This window comes from Euphorbia lathyris, chromosome 4 (genome assembly GCF_963576675.1).
Source record: "Euphorbia lathyris chromosome 4, ddEupLath1.1, whole genome shotgun sequence".
NCBI lineage: Eukaryota > Viridiplantae > Streptophyta > Magnoliopsida > Malpighiales > Euphorbiaceae > Euphorbia > Euphorbia lathyris.
Window position 1 is genome coordinate 53153909 of NC_088913.1, and position 20030 is coordinate 53173938.

At 36.4% G+C, this 20030-nt stretch overlaps 1 protein-coding gene across 1 annotated transcript; it reads right to left on the minus strand.

The window, feature by feature from the left end:
- Positions 1-7644: 7644 nt before the first annotated feature.
- Positions 7645-15745, minus strand: LOC136226095 (vesicle-associated membrane protein 727). Its single transcript, XM_066014403.1, has 6 exons — positions 15634-15745; positions 14735-14996; positions 14453-14645; positions 13938-14058; positions 8144-8206; positions 7645-8057 (listed from the first exon to the last, which is right to left on the minus strand). Exons 2-6 carry the CDS (start codon positions 14922-14924, stop codon positions 7911-7913), a joined length of 714 nt encoding a protein of 237 aa, XP_065870475.1. The 5' UTR covers positions 14925-14996; positions 15634-15745; the 3' UTR covers positions 7645-7910.
- Positions 15746-20030: the final 4285 nt, after the last annotated feature.

Sequence of the window (20030 nt, forward strand, 5' to 3'; positions counted from 1 at the left end):
CGAGACGGCGGATAGCCATTATCTAGGTAAATGGAGAGATTCGCCTAAGAGATCCGCCGACGGATCTCTTAGAGCTGATCTAGGATGATCCGCCAGACGGCTTCCTTTGCTACGTGGCATATCTTAAGGTAATTACCCCTTTTGGTCCTTATGATTATATCCTAATGTTATCACATACATAATTCAATAACCGCATATTATTGTCAAGTATAACCTAGCAAGCTATCATTTAAGCTACTCACATGTCGAGAGCATATATAATTCAATAACTGCATGTTATTGTCAATTATAACCTAGCAAGATATCATGTTAGCTACTCGCATATCAAAAGCAATAATAATTCAATAAACCCAAGTAATTGTCAATTATAACCTAGCGGACTAACTTTTTGGCTGTTCGGAAGCTACAATTTTAGCTGCTCGCATGTTGAAAAATGAAAACAACTCAAACGCATGCCACGGATTATAGTACAGCAAACTACAATCTTAGCATTTGTTATAATCGGAAACTAAGTTGACAGGGCCACCCACCGCCACATTCGAAAGGCTTGGCAAAGGGTAGCAAACATTTTCCTACCTAACAAAACGTCTCAAAAAGTTCAAAACACGAAGATGATGCATTACGACAACTAACACTGATTACAACAGAGTAGAACATGAATCTACAAAACAAACAAAGGTCATTCCCAAATACAGGCTAGTAATGCATGTCGATTACATACAAGATTGAACCAATTTTTAGCGAGGGGCAACGTAATCCGGGTTCGGAATGGCTTCGTCATCCATCAAGGCTTGGTGTACCGATTTCTAGTCACAACACTCATCTGTGTTATGCCCATTTTGTCTATGATACAAGAAAGCCTTACCAACATGAGTCACCCGATGACTGGGATTAGCCGGAATAGGTCCTATCACACCTTGCCTAGCGAACTCCAAGAACACAACACTGCATGGCTTCAACGGGTCCGCGTATGTTGGTCTATTAGGTCGAGACGGCGAAGCATGTCGTCCCACGCGCCGATAATCTACTTCCAAAGGCAAACTCAACACTCGATCTGTCTCATCGGCTAAAAGCCTCCTAATCCAAAAAAGGATGAGGATTCAACACAGGCACGACCATCTCATCCGGATCCACGAACCTGATCCCCTTTTGGTACAATGCATTCTTGTCAGTAGCAGACAGAGCACTCATGATGACATCGCACGAATCGGTAGCTGAGCCAATATAGGGAGCAGAGTTTTCGCTCTCCACAATCCGAGATTTGGAACTCTCTCCTTGACCCATCCAAACCGACGATGCATATCGAGCTTTCCTTCGCTAGTATAGTACATGATAGGAGGAGGATGATAAACATAGGGATGAGGCATCGCGAAGATAGCTTGTTGCACTTCCAAGATCTTCACAGAATTGACTATGTCACGGAGAGACATCGCAACAAAAAACACACTTGCATCGAGGGTCAGAAACTTATGCATTAAAGGGAAAGAAAACAGAACCCATTTATAGAACAAGCTTGACGCGACATGAAAGACAACATTAAAAAGCAACAGTCAAATCCAAATCGGAAAATCATACCAAGGTTGAAAATAGGAGTTGTAAAATCCACATAAAGATTCAGATGAGTACAAGTTATAATTACAAAACGCTAGTCTAATCAACCTAGCTACTTCTTCTTAAACCGCTCACAAAATGCAACAACTTTTGATTGCTCCTCTCGATTATAGACCTTCGGAGAAAACACCACTTCGGGCGGAACGGCGAACCCAGCAGCATGCGCAGCAGTAATGACCATCATCTGGTCCATCTTCACCAGTGTATCCTCGCGCTTTGCTGCAAAGGCTCGAAGGTCGACAGCTTATTTATGAGCCACCTCAAGATCCCGTTCGAGCCTTTGTTTTTCCACCAACCAGGATATCTTCTCCTCGGTCAAAGCAGCCAGCTGCGCCTTCTTCTCCACAAGGGCCCCTTTCACCTACCGTACCCAATGAACAGCGTTCTTCAGGAGGAACTCACGATGATGAAGCTCCTCCAGATCCTCGGATATCTTCTGCTCCAACTTAACCTTTTCCCCTTTCTCTAGACTTAATTGGTCGTGCACCCGCTTCAACTCGGCGGCCTGCGCATCCAGGACTTTGTTTGCCTCCACTATTTTCACGTTAGCTTTCTCCAAATCAATTATCGCACTCTGTATCCCAGCCTCCAATGAATGAAAGGAGTGCTCATTATTCACGCACATATCGAATATTCAATTTGAATTAGCCAGAGCCTGCACACAAAACAGGAATTAAGAACAAGAGTTAAGAATCAAACCAAAGGGATACAAGGATCTTACCACTCTGAGGGCAGATAACACCTCTAGCACGAGGTCAATCTTTGATACGTCATCCATGCGCTTTGATTCCTCGAGAATTTTCCTCTCGCTAGAGCACGCAGGAGGTCCGAACTCATCATATCAGCCCCAATCGGCAATTGCTGGATGAAATCGACATACCGCGCTACCTTTGCATCCATCCTAGAAACCATTTCAGGATGATCACCAATCCTATCCACCAAGTCGGCAGCCAGCTCAGACCCTACTTCAATACGTACCCGCTTAGAGCTCTCGCCTCCCCCCCCAGCTTCAGCTTTCCCTGCTTCGTCTCCAGCACCTTCCACCATCTTCAACTTCTCCTCTCGACCTGCTTTTCATTTTCTACGGCCAATATGCTCTGACTTTCCTTCCACATCCTCCTCGTCTATAACCACGACTTCAGCCTCGCCAACAACCTCTTTCTCCTGCGAGCTCACCAGAGGCATCGCAAGGGGAACAACAACATCGACCCCTCCATCCTTGGATGCACCAATTACCTCACCCATACTTTGCACCACTTGGTTCACATCCTCTAGAGAGGTATAGGAGGCTAAGGAAGCTGAGGTCCCCTCGAATGCCTCGGCTGGAGTAACCAGTCCCATGCGAAATTTGTTGGTATCAAAGTCCATGCTAACCCTCGGATCTCCGGCACCTGCGAAAAAGAAAACAGATATTTAGGAAAAACACAAGTTAAGAATGAAATTAAAAGCTACACACCCAAAACACCCCAATGCCTCACCTACGACGGCCATATTCACGGCGATGGACTCCAACTCAGCCAGCTACCCATCGGTGAACTGGTGCCCTTTCTTCCATGACTCAAAGTCCTTCGCAGACCACCCCGACAGTTGAGCCATCCTCCATTAGTTCCAGATCGAGTATCCATAGGCTAGGAAGTGCCCCATCAATCGATCAACATCCTATTTGCTCTCCTTAACACAATGGAGGCCCTTCAAATATGTTACTAGTTGTTTCTCCGGCTCTAGCATCTCCCGGGTTACCAACCAGCGACCCGAATTTATGGGGTCCTCATTCTAGATCACCCAGAAGGGAAAAACACCATGTATCTGCCGAACCAAAAAGTATCGGTGTCGCCACTCATGGATCTTGTCTTGAAGCCCTCCGAGCATGTTGAACTTCGGATGAGAGAAAGTCACGTGCTGCGAACGAGGACCTTTATTCGGGCGGAAGAAGTGACGGAAGACTAAACCAGTTGCTCGAAAACTAGCAGACCTATAGGGAATAAAATCCCACCAACATTTTCCACCCATTCGGATGGATCTGAACAGGGCACAAGTCGAACTCCCTCATTACCTCGATGAAGAATAGTAACAAAGGCAGCCGCATTCCCAACTCCAGTTGTTCTTCATAAACGACGAGCTCGTTCGCTTCTCCCGCATGACAAGCCCGGTCCTCGCCACTTAACGCAACCAACTTATAAGGCTCCCCTATTCGATAGTCCACCGAAATAGAAGCCAAGTCCGCAGACACTATCGTGCTATAAGCATCCTTGACGGTATAATTATCAGGCCGTTTGGGCCGCCTGGATTTATCGAAGCGTTTGCCATCGAGGCACCAGGCAACCTCGACCATACATTGGCCCTCATCCGCTCATACAGGATTCCTAAGGTTTCACCATTCCTTATCAGTCCTTTAGGCACCTCGACGACCACCTCGTGGATGCCCGCCGCCACACCACCAAAATGTCACGCTACACTCGGTTCGGCTCGAGGCACCGGAGGTCAGCAGGTTTTCGTTTTTTTAGGTTGTTGAGGGTCGGCCTCACCCTTTGTGTCCACTCGACCCTTGCGCTTCGGCACGCGGCTGTGCGCCGCGTCTCGAAGGGCGAAGTCACTCGCAATCACGGGGGGCAACCGTTTCAAAGTCCCTCGCGAATAACTCTCTGACATAATCCTCTCTCCCCCCAATTTAAAAAACTCAAACAGGCAAAATGCAGGGAATAAGATGAGTTACTGACCTCGCTCTTTGCGACAACGGCACAATACGGTATCTTCGCACCCACACGCACAAGCACCGACCGACAAAGACTCCGGGTAATGGCAAACAGGGGAACTGAAGAAATGAGCGAGGAACAGAAAGCAGAAGAGCAAAGAAATCTCAAGCCAGAAAATGTAGAGAGCACGAAAAGACAAAAATGAACCCCCTAAATCCCTTTTATAGTATTGAACGCACCGGCACAACGGACCAATGGATGCAACTTGACAGCGTGTGCGTAACTACATTTATTAGAAGCATTTAATGCAAAGATAGATGGGAGCGCATGTGTAGAAGGCCAAAGGTTTTATGGCATCCCGTATGAGCTAGCGAAATGCACACATTTTACGCAACCACGAACATAACTGACGTGGCTGGCACCTCGCATGCAATACTCGACAACAGCCTTCGGAGGGGACTACTTGATTAGGAATATGAATATGGCCCATCGAACCCGCACAGACATACTGAAGGCCCATCAGGGATTCTAGGCCCATTAGCAAGGCCTATAAATACCCATTCACATCTCCCCCAATGGTACGCATTCGAACCCTCACACTTCGACTATTTAATTATTTACTTCGCCTAGAACCTCTAACTGTCTTGATCGTCGGAGTGAATACAATGACCGATCCCCCACAGAGACGGCATTCGAAGGAACGGACACTTCGAAGAAGTGTGGGCTACGAAGCGGATCCTATCCCGACCACTGTAGTTCGATACCCGATTAGTAATTATATTATAATTTCATTATCTATTTATGTTTTTATATATAGGGAGAGCGAGAGTATTTATCCTTATTCAATTTGTATGTTTAAGTGTATATGTATGTTTTTTTTTATAGTATTTAAGTGTATATGTATACATAGTATTTATTATGGTTATCACCATTTACATTGTTTGTATATACCTACGTATCTATATATATATATATATTATGGGATTTTGGGTTATTTTTATATATATTTACTATAGAGCTTAAACGTGTGTATCAAGGTTGTAAAAAACGATAGGCGTTAGTTGGGCGGACAGGCCCTTACTGATTAATCGAGGATTAATTGGAGATTAATCGGGATTAATCGGACTTGTATTTTTTGTATTTTTTATTTTTTATTAAATAAAATATTATATAAATACAATTAATATATGAATTATACTACGTAAAAATAATAATGTAGAATATTTAGGATAGAAAAACATACATATTTTAATATTATTTACATTAATATCTTTAAAAAAAATAATGTGTCAAAATAAAATAAAATTAATATTTTTAAAAATAAATTTAATAGTTTAACGTTTTTTTATTTTTTTGTTATTTAATATTTTTTTAAATTAAAAAAATTGACATAAAATTTAAAGAGCAATTTTTTAAAAAAGAACGCCTTGAGCCTCCTGGGGACCGCCTAGGAGCCGCCTGAGACCGCCTAGAAAGCCAAAAGTCAGTCAACCAATTTATGCCGCCCGATTAGTGAAAATCGGGACGGTATTCTAAAAATCACCGCCGCCGCCTTGGCCGATTTTTAGAACACTGGTGTGTATATATATATATATAAAATATGATTTTGGGAGTTACTTATCTACTTTTAACCGGAGACGGAACTCGTATTTTCAATGAAATTTTTGCAAAAAAAAAAACGTACCTTTCCATGAATCTATCCTTTTTCTTTACCGTAATTTTCCGCCATGATTCTCGTAGGGGTTTGTGATTTTTGAAGAGATTAGAGAGAGAATGAGAAGTTTTAGTAAAAATTAGTAACAAGCGCAAACACGTCTTTATAGGGGTGGTGATAAGTAATTTGGGGACGGTGAATAGCAATCCACTTTTTCATGGATTACAAAGATTTATTCGGGAGAGAGACAGGAACCCCATGGTTTGGGAGTAGTATTACCCATTCCATCCCACCCCATCCCCGTTTTGGCTTCGGGAGCAAAATTTTCCCCGCCCCCATCCCCAAATATTCAGTAATTCTTCACCATTGTCGGTTTGGATCCCCGCCCTGTTGCCACCCTAATAAATAGTCATACAATTTTAGCTGTATATATAATTAAGAGCAAATAGAATAATACAATTTGTTGGATTACAAAAGTTGAGGTGTTTAATATATAAATCTTTTCATTTTTTTTATCGTTTTTTATGCTTCTACATTTTTTACATTTTCCTTTTTTTTTTCCATCCCATTTTTCACATTTTCTCTCATTTTCTGTTTTTCCATATTTTTTACGGGTTTTTGTATTTTACATATTGTTTTTCACAGTTTTCCCGTTTTTATCAATTTTCAGTTTATTATTTTCGTTTTTTCACGATTTTATCATTTTTCACAAATTATTAAATGCGTTAATGGATCCACCCAATTAACTCAAGACTCAACCTATTTATTGTATGGGTTAGATAAGTCGGCCCATTTAGAACCCAACTTATAAATAGGCCAAACCTAATTTGTTTAATTAGGTACTGTTTTAGCAAATTGCCGTGATCTTGCTAAATCTATCCCAAACTGTAGTTTTCTTTTCACCCATAGGGAAGCTAATCGTGTTGCTCATGAAGCGGCACAATTAGGCTTGCTGTCTTCTATTCTGGTTGTAACCTCTTTAATTCCTTCCTCTTTTGTAAGCCTTTTGGCTAGTTGATCATTTATTTCAATATTATTTCATTTAAAAAAAAAATTACAAATTAAACGAGTCGTTAAATAAGTCATAACTCTTTTAAACACTTCTAATCCTAATATGAATTATCTTAAAGACACATACACTAGCAACTTCTACGCCCATGAGGAACCGACTATGTACCTTGTATGATACAAAGATATTTCAAAGTGCAACATTACATTAATATGGCAATCAATGATTTAATATATGCAAATAAAAAAAACAAGAACTTAATGAGCTAAAAAATAAAATATCATACACACTTCACAATGCTTTTTGCATATCTAAAATTAACTCATTTACCAACATAAGACAACGTAAGTTTTTAAATTGTGCTCGGTTAACAAGAATAGGGTTTTGGGTATACCTAAAAAAAAAAAACTTACAAAATCACTTTCCAAGGAAAGTGATGCATTTTTAAAGTCAAAATGGATTTGGATGATCAAACACATTATATACGGGAAGAAAAATGTTAGTAGTGCTCCATTTCAGCATATCTGGGCGATTACAGATATATACCTGACACCCACACTGCACAGGCACACCAAATAGTTTGATTACCAAAATCTCAAAATGTAGAGGATCAAACCCACCCATCCAACCACAAATGTTTATAATAATACCCAATCAATGCACTTACACCATGCAAATAAATTAATGCCACTTGACACTTCAGTACATGTTTTGGCATTATTTTATTGCTTAAAGTATTAAATGACATAAAATTATAGGTCCGTATTTGCCATGAGCCATTTACATTAAGAAATACTATCAACAAAACCATCACAAGACACCAACGTGTAATTACAGTCTTTAACAGATAATTTTTCCAAATAACGCCAAGCTAAGGCTTGTCCCATACAATAACACATCTTTTTGCACACATGAAATTATGTTACTAACTTTTGTGGTTCCCCTAACGACATTGAAAACCTCCACATACAAGAAGCCAGATTATGACAATCAGGATAAGGATGGCTCCTCCTACCATCAACTTCATTTGGAGATTCTGTAGCCACATCTTCCGTCGAAGTTGTCTTCCTTGCCTTTGGAAGCTATCCGCCTGAAATTAAACAGATGCCCCGAAAAACACATCGTTACAGATTTCTTGAATCGTTTGGATCAAAATCAATAAGGAACATCATGTACCTGGAATTGCAGATTCTCTGTTTTATCTACCAAAAGTTCAATCCTCTCCCCACGATCTAAAACCTGAATTTATTGGATTAGTCCACTTTCCTTAATGCAAACTTTTGGTAAGATGGCTGATTGGTCAGAGAGAATGAACAAATGCACATGACATGAAATGTAAGTTATGTAACAACACATCTTCAGATTACAAGTAAAGCCTTGATATGATGATAACGAACAACAATAAGTGGTTAATATATACGTGCTATGCTGAGATGTTTGTTCAGTTATGCCGATTATTTGCTATTTCGCGTGTTAAGCCCTTCAAATCTTGACTGCTAACATATTGAGCCCTTCCTCTTATGTTTTTACACATTGGACTCTTGATAATAAAAGAGCAAAGGCTCAATGTGTCAAAATAAAATACTAGGGGCTAATGCATACAAATAGCAACGATCAGGAGACTAGGATGCTTTAGTAAAAAAATCTAGGTAGAACCCATTCCAACAGTAAATTAAAAAACCATGTATTTTTACAGAACAAAATGCTGACCCCCTCTTTTTAATATCCTATTTCTCAACCAGAAAGCACATATGCATAACTTCCAGCTACTCTCACCATTATTCGCTTGAATTGAAGCCTACAAATGAATCTCACAAGTTCCAAATGGCAGCGTTTCACAACCCAATACAAAATTACAGAAAAAATCCACTCTAGAAACTCTATATTCATAAACACTTTCAGAATCTTTACTTACAGTGCAGCTGTTCAATTCTGTAATATAAGTATTTGTGTATCAGGGCATTTTATTCAAAATAATGTTCTACAATATCACCCATTTTGCACTATCTTAATGTTATTCTGCTTGATACATAGTGTTCATCAGTCTTCTTTTTCATAGAGATACAGAAACTTGTAAAGGATCTATATGAAAACATCAAGCAACCAAATATTCAAGTTCCATAAACTCTTATGTTTCAAAGGGATGTACTTGAAACAATTAGAACACTCTCGAAAACAAATTATTCTGAATTGCTTTCACCTTTTTATTTTTATCAAGCAAAAACAGTTTTAACAGCCAATCTAAAAGCTATACACTTGCTTCAGACACAAGATAAAAACAAAATCATCAAATCCAGAAGCTGCATTACAAAATCACAAATACTACACTTGCTTCTTGGTGCAATGATGTTTACCCTATAGATTCATCTGAAGTAAATATTATATTTGCCAACACTTCCACATGCAAATGGGAAGATGGAAGTTCAATATTATTTCTATCTAATATTAGTTTCCATCATCAGAGTTTTAATTTTCAATCCTACACTTGTTAATCTGTGTTAGAAGCCTTTCTACACAGAAAATTATATTTTCGTAACTATATTAGACTACATTTTATTAAATTTGACCTCTCCAAGATCAAGTTTTGTAGTTTGTTATGTCTCTTGACAGGAATAAATCTTTAGTTACAATTTTGATCTTGGGATATGCAATTAGATCTCGACTATTAGGGATACAATAAAGAAAGCACAGTTGAAACAGTAGTGAACAAGTTTAAAATTTAAATAAGACCTCAGAATTAATATTTTGATTTTAAAGGGAAAATGCATCATGTAAATTCACTATATGATCCTACTACTTATACATATTATGGGAACACCTAACTGATTAAATAATTATTTACTAAATAAGAATCATAAGAACTTAAAAAAAAAAACAAAAAAAAAGACTAAACCTTAATTTAACTTGGAAGCTACAGCATCATCCTCAGAGTCAGAAAAAATCCCTCAACTCCGAGGAGTAAGCTTGACGTACTCTTATATGGTTGGACCAACTCATTTCAGCTCTTCTTCAGACTATCCTTTTAATTCAATGGTTTACCGTTTACTGACCACTACTAAAAATCATCAATATGATTTACCTCGTCTAGATGAACTTCCTTGATATTTTACACTTATTCAATAGCATCAAAGATTTTAGCCCCAGACATTGAGCTTAGAAGAAAGATGGAATGGAACACCATCAGATCCATCAAAAACTACAAAACCAAGATTTACAGACCAGACATCTTTCAAATGAGAACAGACCAGACTAATTTGATGAGCATAAATATCAACATTCTTTTTCTGTTTATAGTTTGTTTAGTTCATCTCACATTGTACTTCCTATTCTCTTCTTGATCACTAGATAATTCAGTTTCAAAAGAAAAACATCCATTAATTGCATAACCCTATACAGCACTATAAAATAATGATATTCTTACATCTTTAAAGCATTGTGAATTAAGTATAGATAGGAAAGAGAAGATGAAAATTGTTGATTTGCGGACATATCAATTTGAGAGCTAACCAGCAAAGTGATAGGGCACATGCCACATCAAATAGCTCTTTAGAGCACATGTGATAAAGAACATGAGAGCAGGGGCAATATTTTGGCCTAACACCAAGGAAGGGTTGAACAAGTGGAGATGAGGCATAGATGAAGTTAGTTATAGCCTAGGGGCTAGTGTTTTGGGAGGGAGTGAAGGTAACCATATAATAGAAACAGAAAACAAATACAGAGAAGAAGACTGAAACTACCAAGCAGTAGTAAAATAGACTATTAGATTAAAGAACTTAAAGAGCTCTTACACCACTAATGAAAGAAAAGAGAAAGATAGAATGGATTGAGCCTAAACTCAATTGATTCCCAATCCCAATAAACTCTCCAATTTCACACCCAATTTTCAATTAACCTGGATCCCATTTATTTCTTGTTGTGAAATATAGAAGATAGCTGTAGTTGGGTTTACTGCAGCGATTAACTGGGAAAAGGATAAATACCTACCGATTCTGCCCTTGTATTCTGGATATTGACCCATGACCCAATAAGTTTTATCTGAGGATTTGAGATTAAAACACCCCAAAACTTCCAATTTGCCCTTAAGTGGGCCATTCTTCTGTTGGGTCTAATGCCTTGACTTGTATCAACATATGGTAGTTTCTAACTTTCTCCTTCAACTAGAGGCACGTGACTAGCACTCCCCTACTCATGGATATAATCACTCTTGATTTCTGAGAACGACAAGATCTCCACTGCAAAGAACAATCTCCGGCGAGCGTAACATCTTGGAACAGGGATCAATGTGAAGAAACCAATCGCAACTTGATCAAACCCACCGCCTATTTCTTCCCTGGAAACAAAGACGGTTTCGATCCGAATTTCCACTGCCTGAGATTCATCGTAGTCAATTTTCTGCCTCAACTACCTCCTGGAGTGAAGATCGTATTCTACAATGGGAGATCCTCCATTCTTCCTGAAATTCTTCCTCCATGCAAGTGGCTACTAGGACTATAGAATCTACTTCAATTGGATATGGATTCTCAATAGGATTTCCATTTTGGAATTCATTCTGGTTTCCATTTCGTTCCCCACGGACAGCGCCAAATGATAGAAACAGAAACAAATACAGCGAAGAAGATTGAAACTACCAAACAGTAGTCAAATAGACTATTAGATTGAAGAACTTAAAGAGCTATTACACCACTAATGAAAGCAAAAGAGAAAGAGAGAATAGATTGAGCCTAAACTCAGCTCCCTCAGGAAGATATACTTTCCTCTCTACTCAATGAGGAGATCATAACTCAAACAAGCCAAATAAATATAATTTTCAATAATCCCTCCTTCACACTCTACTCTATAAGTATATATACTAACTATAAAGCACACACTCTCTCTCTCTCTCTTATAACTAACTCTCACTAGGCTCCAAATCACACATCCTTAATTCCCCAATTACCCCTTATTGCTATTAGCATATTCTCTATCACTATATGGGGAGTACGAGCTGAGTTAGGAGCATGGAGGAGAAATTGTGATTTTGTAGTAACGGCTTGAAATATGGAAAAAGGGATTTTCTTGGAGAGCAAAGAACTTTCTGTCTATTTTTCCTTTCTTTGTCTATGTCTTTCCTGATATTCTCTTTTTATATTGCAAATTAACAGTTGAAAGCCTCAGTAAAGAACTTATTTCATCTCTGTAGTTGTGCCTTTAGTTTTCTTTATTATTTAGTCCGACCTGCTAGATCAAAACTTGTGGAGGAAGCAATCATGGAACGCATTTACAAGTAAGACTAGAGGCTAATGAGACTAAGATAAAATGGTATTGATGCTCAAGTTCAGGCTGGTTCAATCCATGACCAGTATTCAGCAGTGATGCAATCAGAGAAGAAAACACAAGGAGAGTTCAGAGTATCAAGGAACCAGTACAGGGATGCCTCGGGTTGGATTGATTTACCAGTAAATGAGGAGATTGCATCGGAAATCCAAAGAATATCCATCTCGCCAGCCAGAGGTGATATTTGCTGCTGGATTCCCTCACGAAATAGTAAATTCACTGTCAGAAGTGCTTTCGAGGCTATCCGGGACCGCAGACAGAAAGTTTCTTGGCACAATTTCATTTGGGGGGATTTCACACCACCATCACGTTCTATGATTTGTTGGAAGGCAATTCACCAAAAGTTAACAACTGAAGATCAGCTGCAGCTTCACGGTTTCTCTTTTGCAATCCAGAAAGATTTGTAAGGAAGGACCCCTCGTTCCTCGGTTGACCATCTTAAGGGGGTTAAGTCACCTCCTCATGAGGGCTCATTTCGAGGAAGAATTATTGGGACATTTAAGTGGATTGGATCGGAACTGCAAGAAGACTTGCTACTTTGACCACATCATTCTTGCATAAATCTTTTCACAGCCTCTGTCATTCCCACCCAATACACATTAGCAGCCAGATGCCTACACGTTCTGTAATACCCTGAATGATTCCCCATTTGGTGTGCAATGAAATTCCTCTAGAAGGGTAGGCATCCAGGGAAAGTTTGCTATAATAACTATGTTATAACTCAATAACCAGCAAGTTATTATCTCAGATTTATTAGTTTTATTTTTTAATTTTGAATAAATATCCAAAGATTTGTTGGTAGAGGGCGAGCTTTGGCGCAACGGTAAACGTTGTTGTTGTGTGACTGAGAGGTCACGGGTTCGAGTCTTAGGAGCGGCCTCTTGCCAAAAAAAATTGGCAGGGGAAGGCTTGCCCCCAGTACACCCTTGTGGTGGGACCCCTCCCCGGACCCTCGCTTTAAGCGGGGAAGCGTAGTGCACCGGGCCGCCCTTTTTTTTTATCCAAAGATTTGTTGATAGTAGCTAATCTATGTTTGAATTATTTCCATATGGTTCTCTCCAATTAGCTCTAAGTTCTAACCTTATAAACGTATTAAGATATGTCATACTGGTAGAAAAACCTACAAACCAGAGTCCCCTTCACAATCAGACTATGTCCTCTGGGATCCCATAACCATGAACAAATTTAGGGCTCATAACTAGCATGTCCTTGTATAAAATTCCCTGCTTGAAATAAAAACCAGGCCTGGGGTGATGGATAGATGAACCCAATTCAGAGACAAGTAAAATTTTGTTCACACTATGACTGTCAAGGTGAGCCTTTGGTAGATAAACCTCATTCCTACCATTTTCTTAAGGTTGCAAGTCTGGATCTAATCTATACACCCTGATGTGAATCCAAATATTAAATAAATATAAAAACAGTAACATAAACCGCAATTTCGATTTTTATCCTACATAAAAGAGAACAGGAAAAAAAATGTATTGATTTTATACTATTGAAAATATGGTGAATGCTTAAGTGAGCAGTATACATTCTTGTACAAATATAACATTATATTATGAAGTGTTAAGAACAGATGATATATTTCATATGTGAAGTATCAATAGCTTCAATACTAACTCTGCACAAAAAATAAAAAATAAAAATAAAATACCTTTTCAATATTGTCCATCATAATACCCTTGACCTCAGTTATCTGTGCCTTTAGCTTGGATAACTTGCTTATCTCTTCTGGGTGGCTCATACAATATTGCATGTGTTCCTTAAGCCTTGGCCTAGTCTCAAGCAGCAGAAAGTTCGAAATAACTCAACATTTCAATAAAAACAAGTTACTCCCTCCATTTTATATTATATAACTTTTAAGATCTATCAATTTATTCATTTTTACATGTTATATTGCCTATGCACTTTTGGTAATCTTTTCTCTAATTTTCCCTCATTTACACAGAGAGAGGTGTAGTATTAATGCGAACAATCTTATAATTAAGCATTAATAATTAAGAGAGAATTTTGGCATAAAAATAGATTTTTAGAAAAAAATGTATTACAGGTAAATCGATCATTTTAATCGCCTAATCAATACTTTATTGGTCCTAATGAAAAACCTTAAATGACATATAGAAAAGGATGGAAGGAGTAATTGAATTCTATACACAAGGAATTACATACCCAAACTCTCTGTCAAGATTATAGGCAATGCTAAATCGGTCTTCAAACAAGTCGTCATCTTCATCATCAGCGAGTGGATGCGCCTCATTACTAATACTTGAATCATAGCGCTGTTTAAAGTCATCCTTCACACGATCTAGAAACACAAAAGGTAAACTTCTTCCAGATGATTCATCTGCCACAACAAGAAAAACTGCATACCACACAAACAAAGATAAGGCATGAATTCAACTATGCAAACCGACTAAAGTTACAGAGACCCTGAACAAGAAGAAATAATACCAAATCCACTGTCGATTAGGAAATTAAATGTATGCCCATCGCATGAGTACGTATATTTGCTGCTATTGGAAGGAAGCTTCTGTAAACACTGAACAGCAACTGTACTAAAGTTCCCCGAATAAGGGGTATGCTCTGCTAATACAACTGTTCCCTTTGCCACAAAGCTATATATCAATCCTGTCTGGCTCATCTTATAATTACAGCTTCAGTTTATGCCAATATCCACAAAAGAAATGAGTCCGTCCCTAACTGTGCTTTTAACCTATAGACAGATTGGGATCCAGAGGATTAGAAAACGTCATTTTTCATTGAGAAATTAAAATTCCCTGCAAGACACGAATAAGGACCAACAAAATCCCAGGAAGTATTTTGGCCAATGCTAGAAAAACTACAAATTAATGAGAAAAAAATACATAAATACTTCTAACTAAACCAAAATAACTACTTGACGATCATATTAATAATCAAGCCCCTGGTGCAAGTGGGAACTTCAAATGATCGAGAATCATCAATCTACAGTTCTGAGAAAATTAAGCAGAAGTAATCCAAATTCTCCATTTATGCACTAAGAAACGCAAGTAAAAGAAATGAAACAAGGAATCAGGTCCGAATTAAAGAACGATTAAACTCATTCGACATTGCGAAAAACCAACGAATCAGCCAGATATTCTCGCCCGTTTTTCCCTTGATTTTTCTAAGCAATCAAAAAGAAAATAGGGCACGAAAAGGGAAAGAAAATCAATGGCATGGTTCAAATATATATCGAAAATCAGAGGAATGAATTGGACGTAAAATAATAAAAACTAGAGGAACTTTTCATGATCTAAGAAAAGGAAATAAGAAAATCAAAATCTTATCATACCGAAATGGAAGAATAATAGATTGACAAAGAAGCAAACCTGAACTTGTGCTGCGAGAACGAGACTTCAACTACGTGGCCGATGGCATGGTTCCTGCCTAGCCTATAAACGAAAAGCTTATTTGGAAATATGTAGGCTAAAAGCCCCTTTTTTTCTTTTTAACCATGTAGTTATTTAAATTTCTTCAATTTATGTACTATGAACTTCGGATAAAATTTATTCAAAAAAAAAAAAAAAACTTCGGATAATCTAACCTATGTGGTAAATTTGTCTGACTATATTTTTAATGGAGACAGTTACAGAATAATTATAAATAGATTTAATATTTACAATTCTCTTATGCTGGTATAAAATTCTAACAATGTCAAATAAACAGTTTTTATATAAATAAACACATCACTGAAAAAAATGATGAAATAAGTATAAAATTCTAATAATGTCAAATAAACAGTTTTTATATAAATAAACACATCACTGTAAAAAATGATGAAATAACTGTTTGACAAAACAATAATTAAAAATATGGATTTCTGATATTTTAAATTAAATATATCATATATGATAAAAGCAGTAAAAAAAATCAAATATGATTTTCTCTGTAATTTTTTCTTTTTAATCCATGCTTCATAATCCACATATGATCTAATTTACTTAGGTGGTATTTAATTAAAGTGAAAATTAAGTGATTGAAAAAATAAGTATGGAATTTTGAATTCTAAATATTAATATGTTCAAAAATATTAAATTGGGTAACTATTTTATATAATACTAAATTTAAGTATTGAATCTAAAAATATTGCTCGATAATCAGGATCGGTCCTAATAATTTATGAGCCTCGGGTGAAATAAGATATAAGGATCCCTTTAATAAAAAAAAAATAATTGTAAGTAATAATTTAAAATATATTCTAATAATAATATCAATTATTTGGGAATTAGGTAGACATTTGAGCCTTTTTTAGTCTAAAATGTCAATTATTTCTGTCTTTTAAAGCCTCAATGGTGTTAATATGTAGACAAAAAAAACTTTACTTCACACGTGTGTGTATATATAGACTTACTAATTTTTTTGGTCCTACGCTATCACACTCCTGGCCAAGGCCTATGGTTAGCCATGTCGATAATATTTAACGTAAAATTTTGAGTTAAATATTTTGACTTATCGAAATAAGTGATTTTTTTGTTTATCTGGAATTTTTAAATAGTATTGTCAGACAAGTTAAAAATCAATAAGAACTTAATATAATAATTTTAGCGGAACTTATGTGAAATACCTATTTTAGGGGGATATTCTTCTATATAATTCCCTCATTGTTATATGTGCCTTTATTTTAAATTTTTATTTTTTTTATCGATTTTTATATGTTTTTTTTGTCGTACATTTTCTTCATTCCGAATGTTTTAAAGAAAATCTCTTATGTTTAAAATGTTGACTGGTGTTTAATATGTTGCTTTTCTAGAATTTCTGTCATTTTTATTGAATTTTGTTTAGGATTTCTTTATTTCTTATAAAAAATGTTAATTTTTTTTTTTGTTTCATGGATTGTTGTGTTCATTTTTTTCTATCATTTGTTTTTTTTTATTTGAAGTTTTTGAGTTTTTTGTCGATCGAAAAATATAGGAAGAAAGTTCATTTCAATATTCCTTATATTAACGATGAAACGTCTACTTCTCCTGGTTATGACAGTTGTGATGGAAAAATTTAATTGAAGTTATAAAAGAATTGCATATTCTTTATCTATGGTGTTGGGAAGAGAAAAGAAAACATAGTTAAGAAATTAGTTTATTGAAGTCGACAAAACTGTGTGATATTTGATGAGATTATTTACATGTAATTGAAATTGGTTACTTTAAACCTTTGTTGTATTTGCAATAAGACTTTATTCTCAAGTGTATGAAAGTGTTCGAAAAGTTATGAAATTAGTGCAAATTGTTAAAGTCGTGAAATTGTGCTATTTTTTTCTTTAGACTATATGAAATAGGTGGCATGGAGCTTCTAAAATTGGTTTAGAGTAAATGAAATTATATGAAATTGGTGTGTTAAAGTATAATTGTTTAATATTGAAATATAGTGAATTTATGTGTATTTTGGTTGAATTATGTGAAATAGTTTTGAAATTTATTTTTTCTTATGTGTATTTACAATTATATTATTTTTTATAGCACCTAAAATTAGCTAAAATTAATTACTAAATTGTTTAAGATTTGTGGAAATATGTTCGTGTTATTTTTGTTGGAATTGTGTGAATTGGTTAAAATTGCGTTATTTTATTTGGTATTGATATGTTTTTTTTCGTTAGATCGGGGTCCATATTTTCTACTGCTCAATATTGTAGTTTAATATATAGATTGGAAGTCATACTAGTGTGGTAACATAAGTAACTATTAAGATTCGGTCTTGAGTAGATCTGAATGTCCCCTTCTAAGCTGATCCAAATGCCTTATCCAGGGTTTCTAATTCGAAATAGTGTGAATTCTATTCTCAATAGAGTGTGTGTGTGCGCGCGCGCGCCTCAAACCCTAGTTTATGTTCATCGTATAGACAAGCGGACTTTGCCAAATTGACTAGGGACCCCAAAAACACTAGACCAGGAAAAAAAATTAAGGGCAACAAATGGCAAGAAGGTGGCACACGCGCCGACTATGGCTCCCACGAGCCAGGAGTAGACTTCTGCCGCATGTCGCGTGTCCCACCCGACCCGTAAACGACCTCAATCGGTATCAGACGTGAAATAGAAATCTCACAATCAACACTTAATAGTCTTCCAATTATCCAAATATCATAAGTATCACACTTTTCAAGAATTCCTCTTAGATATATTATAAAATAAATTCATATTTCTACTACATTCAAATGTGAAAATATAACCCAATACAATCAAATTTCCAAATGAAAGGCAAATGTCCTAACTAAAGACAAAACCAATAACTTGATACTTCAACCTTGTTTATGAACCTGTAACTCCTCTTATAGCTCTTTCTCGCCTAAAACATTAAAACATTTTAAAACGTGAGACAAAAATCTCAGTAAGTAATTATCAACTACATAAAATACTTATACTCAAAATAACTATATATATTTTTTAATTTTCAAAATGCATCATATAAAATTCATATTCTTAAAAATGAACACTTTATGGATTAAACCATAATAAAATACTCAAAATAGTACTTTTAACCAAATATGCACTTTAAAATATCATAAGCTTGTTATAAGCATTATTTCTCAAATATCACACATTGTAAAACTGTATTAAAATACTTAATACAAAACTTGTATTCAAAATAGCTATATATATTTATTTGTTTAAAATCTCAACTAAACAAAATCAATAGGTTTGCAATTAACCATTTACTCAAATCAACCGTAAATCAATAGTTACTTCATAAACCGTATATCAATAATACTTCATAAATCGTATCTCAGTAAATACTTCACAAATCGTATCTCGATAAACATTTCATAAACTGTATATCAATAAATTGTATCCATCCGAGAGATAACATCAAATTCGCCTTAGAATCTGTTTAGGCCGAACTCCTTCTAGAAATATCTAAATCAAAATCCCTCAAGTCAGAACTTAGAAATATATCTCTAGAAGCTACAGTTTAAATTTCACGACGATTCGACGGTTGAATCTCCGAGAAATATTAATTTAGTATAGCTGGGTAGTTTTGGTGTTTGAATGAGAGCAAGAGGATGATGGAGATGAAGAACTTGGGAAGGATGCTGATCATCTGCATGAAATTAACTCCTTGAATGGTGTTATTTAGATTCCCAAAGAATATAGAATGTCCATTTTGATCCCTATAAAATCTAACTTCTTTTAAAACTTATCCTAAACTTTTAATTTTACACTTAAACTATGAAATTGGCCTTCACACTATGTCCATAATATCCAATTAACTCTACAATCAATAAATGTTGAAAACAAAGCTAAATTATACAGAAATTAAACAAGCAAAGATCGAACACAAGGATTTGTTAACGAAGTTCGGCAGTTTTGAATTGCCTACATCTCCGGGAGTGATGAACGGTTTTCTTATTGATCGACACTACAAGAAAAAGAGGTTTTAATGACTAAAATTTAATGTGGGTTAAAAATACGCTCATTAAAAGTATGTTCTTAATATATTTAATGAGTGGAAATATACCTCTCAACTATTATTCACTAAAATATGTTTTTTTTTCAATTCATTAAAATTTATCCGCTCATTATTTACTCATTTCAGTACTCCTCCTTTTACCGCCCTTCCTTTCCCCCCATTTTTTCTCCAATTTTTCAAGGGTTAGGGTTCCCCCCCCCCCACCCCCCCCCCCCCCCCCCCCCAAATTTTCACTTTGCGCCAGATTGTGGTTCTCCATTGCTTCATCTAATCTGGACATTCACACCATCACGAAGAGTAACCCACCTCCCCCCCTACAACGGCTTCTA

Excerpts from the sequence above, each read along its gene's own strand:
- LOC136226095 (XM_066014403.1), bottom strand. The coding sequence starts at position 14,924 with ATGAGCCAGACAGGATTGATATATAGCTTTGTGGCAAAGGGAACAGTT. Across the intron at positions 14,059-14,452 it reads AATCTTGACAGAGAGTTTGG|GCCAAGGCTTAAGGAACACA; the intron begins GTATGTAATTCC and ends GCTTGAGACTAG. Across the intron at positions 8,207-13,937 it reads TGATGGACAATATTGAAAAG|GTTTTAGATCGTGGGGAGAG; the intron begins GTATTTTATTTT and ends CAATAAATTCAG.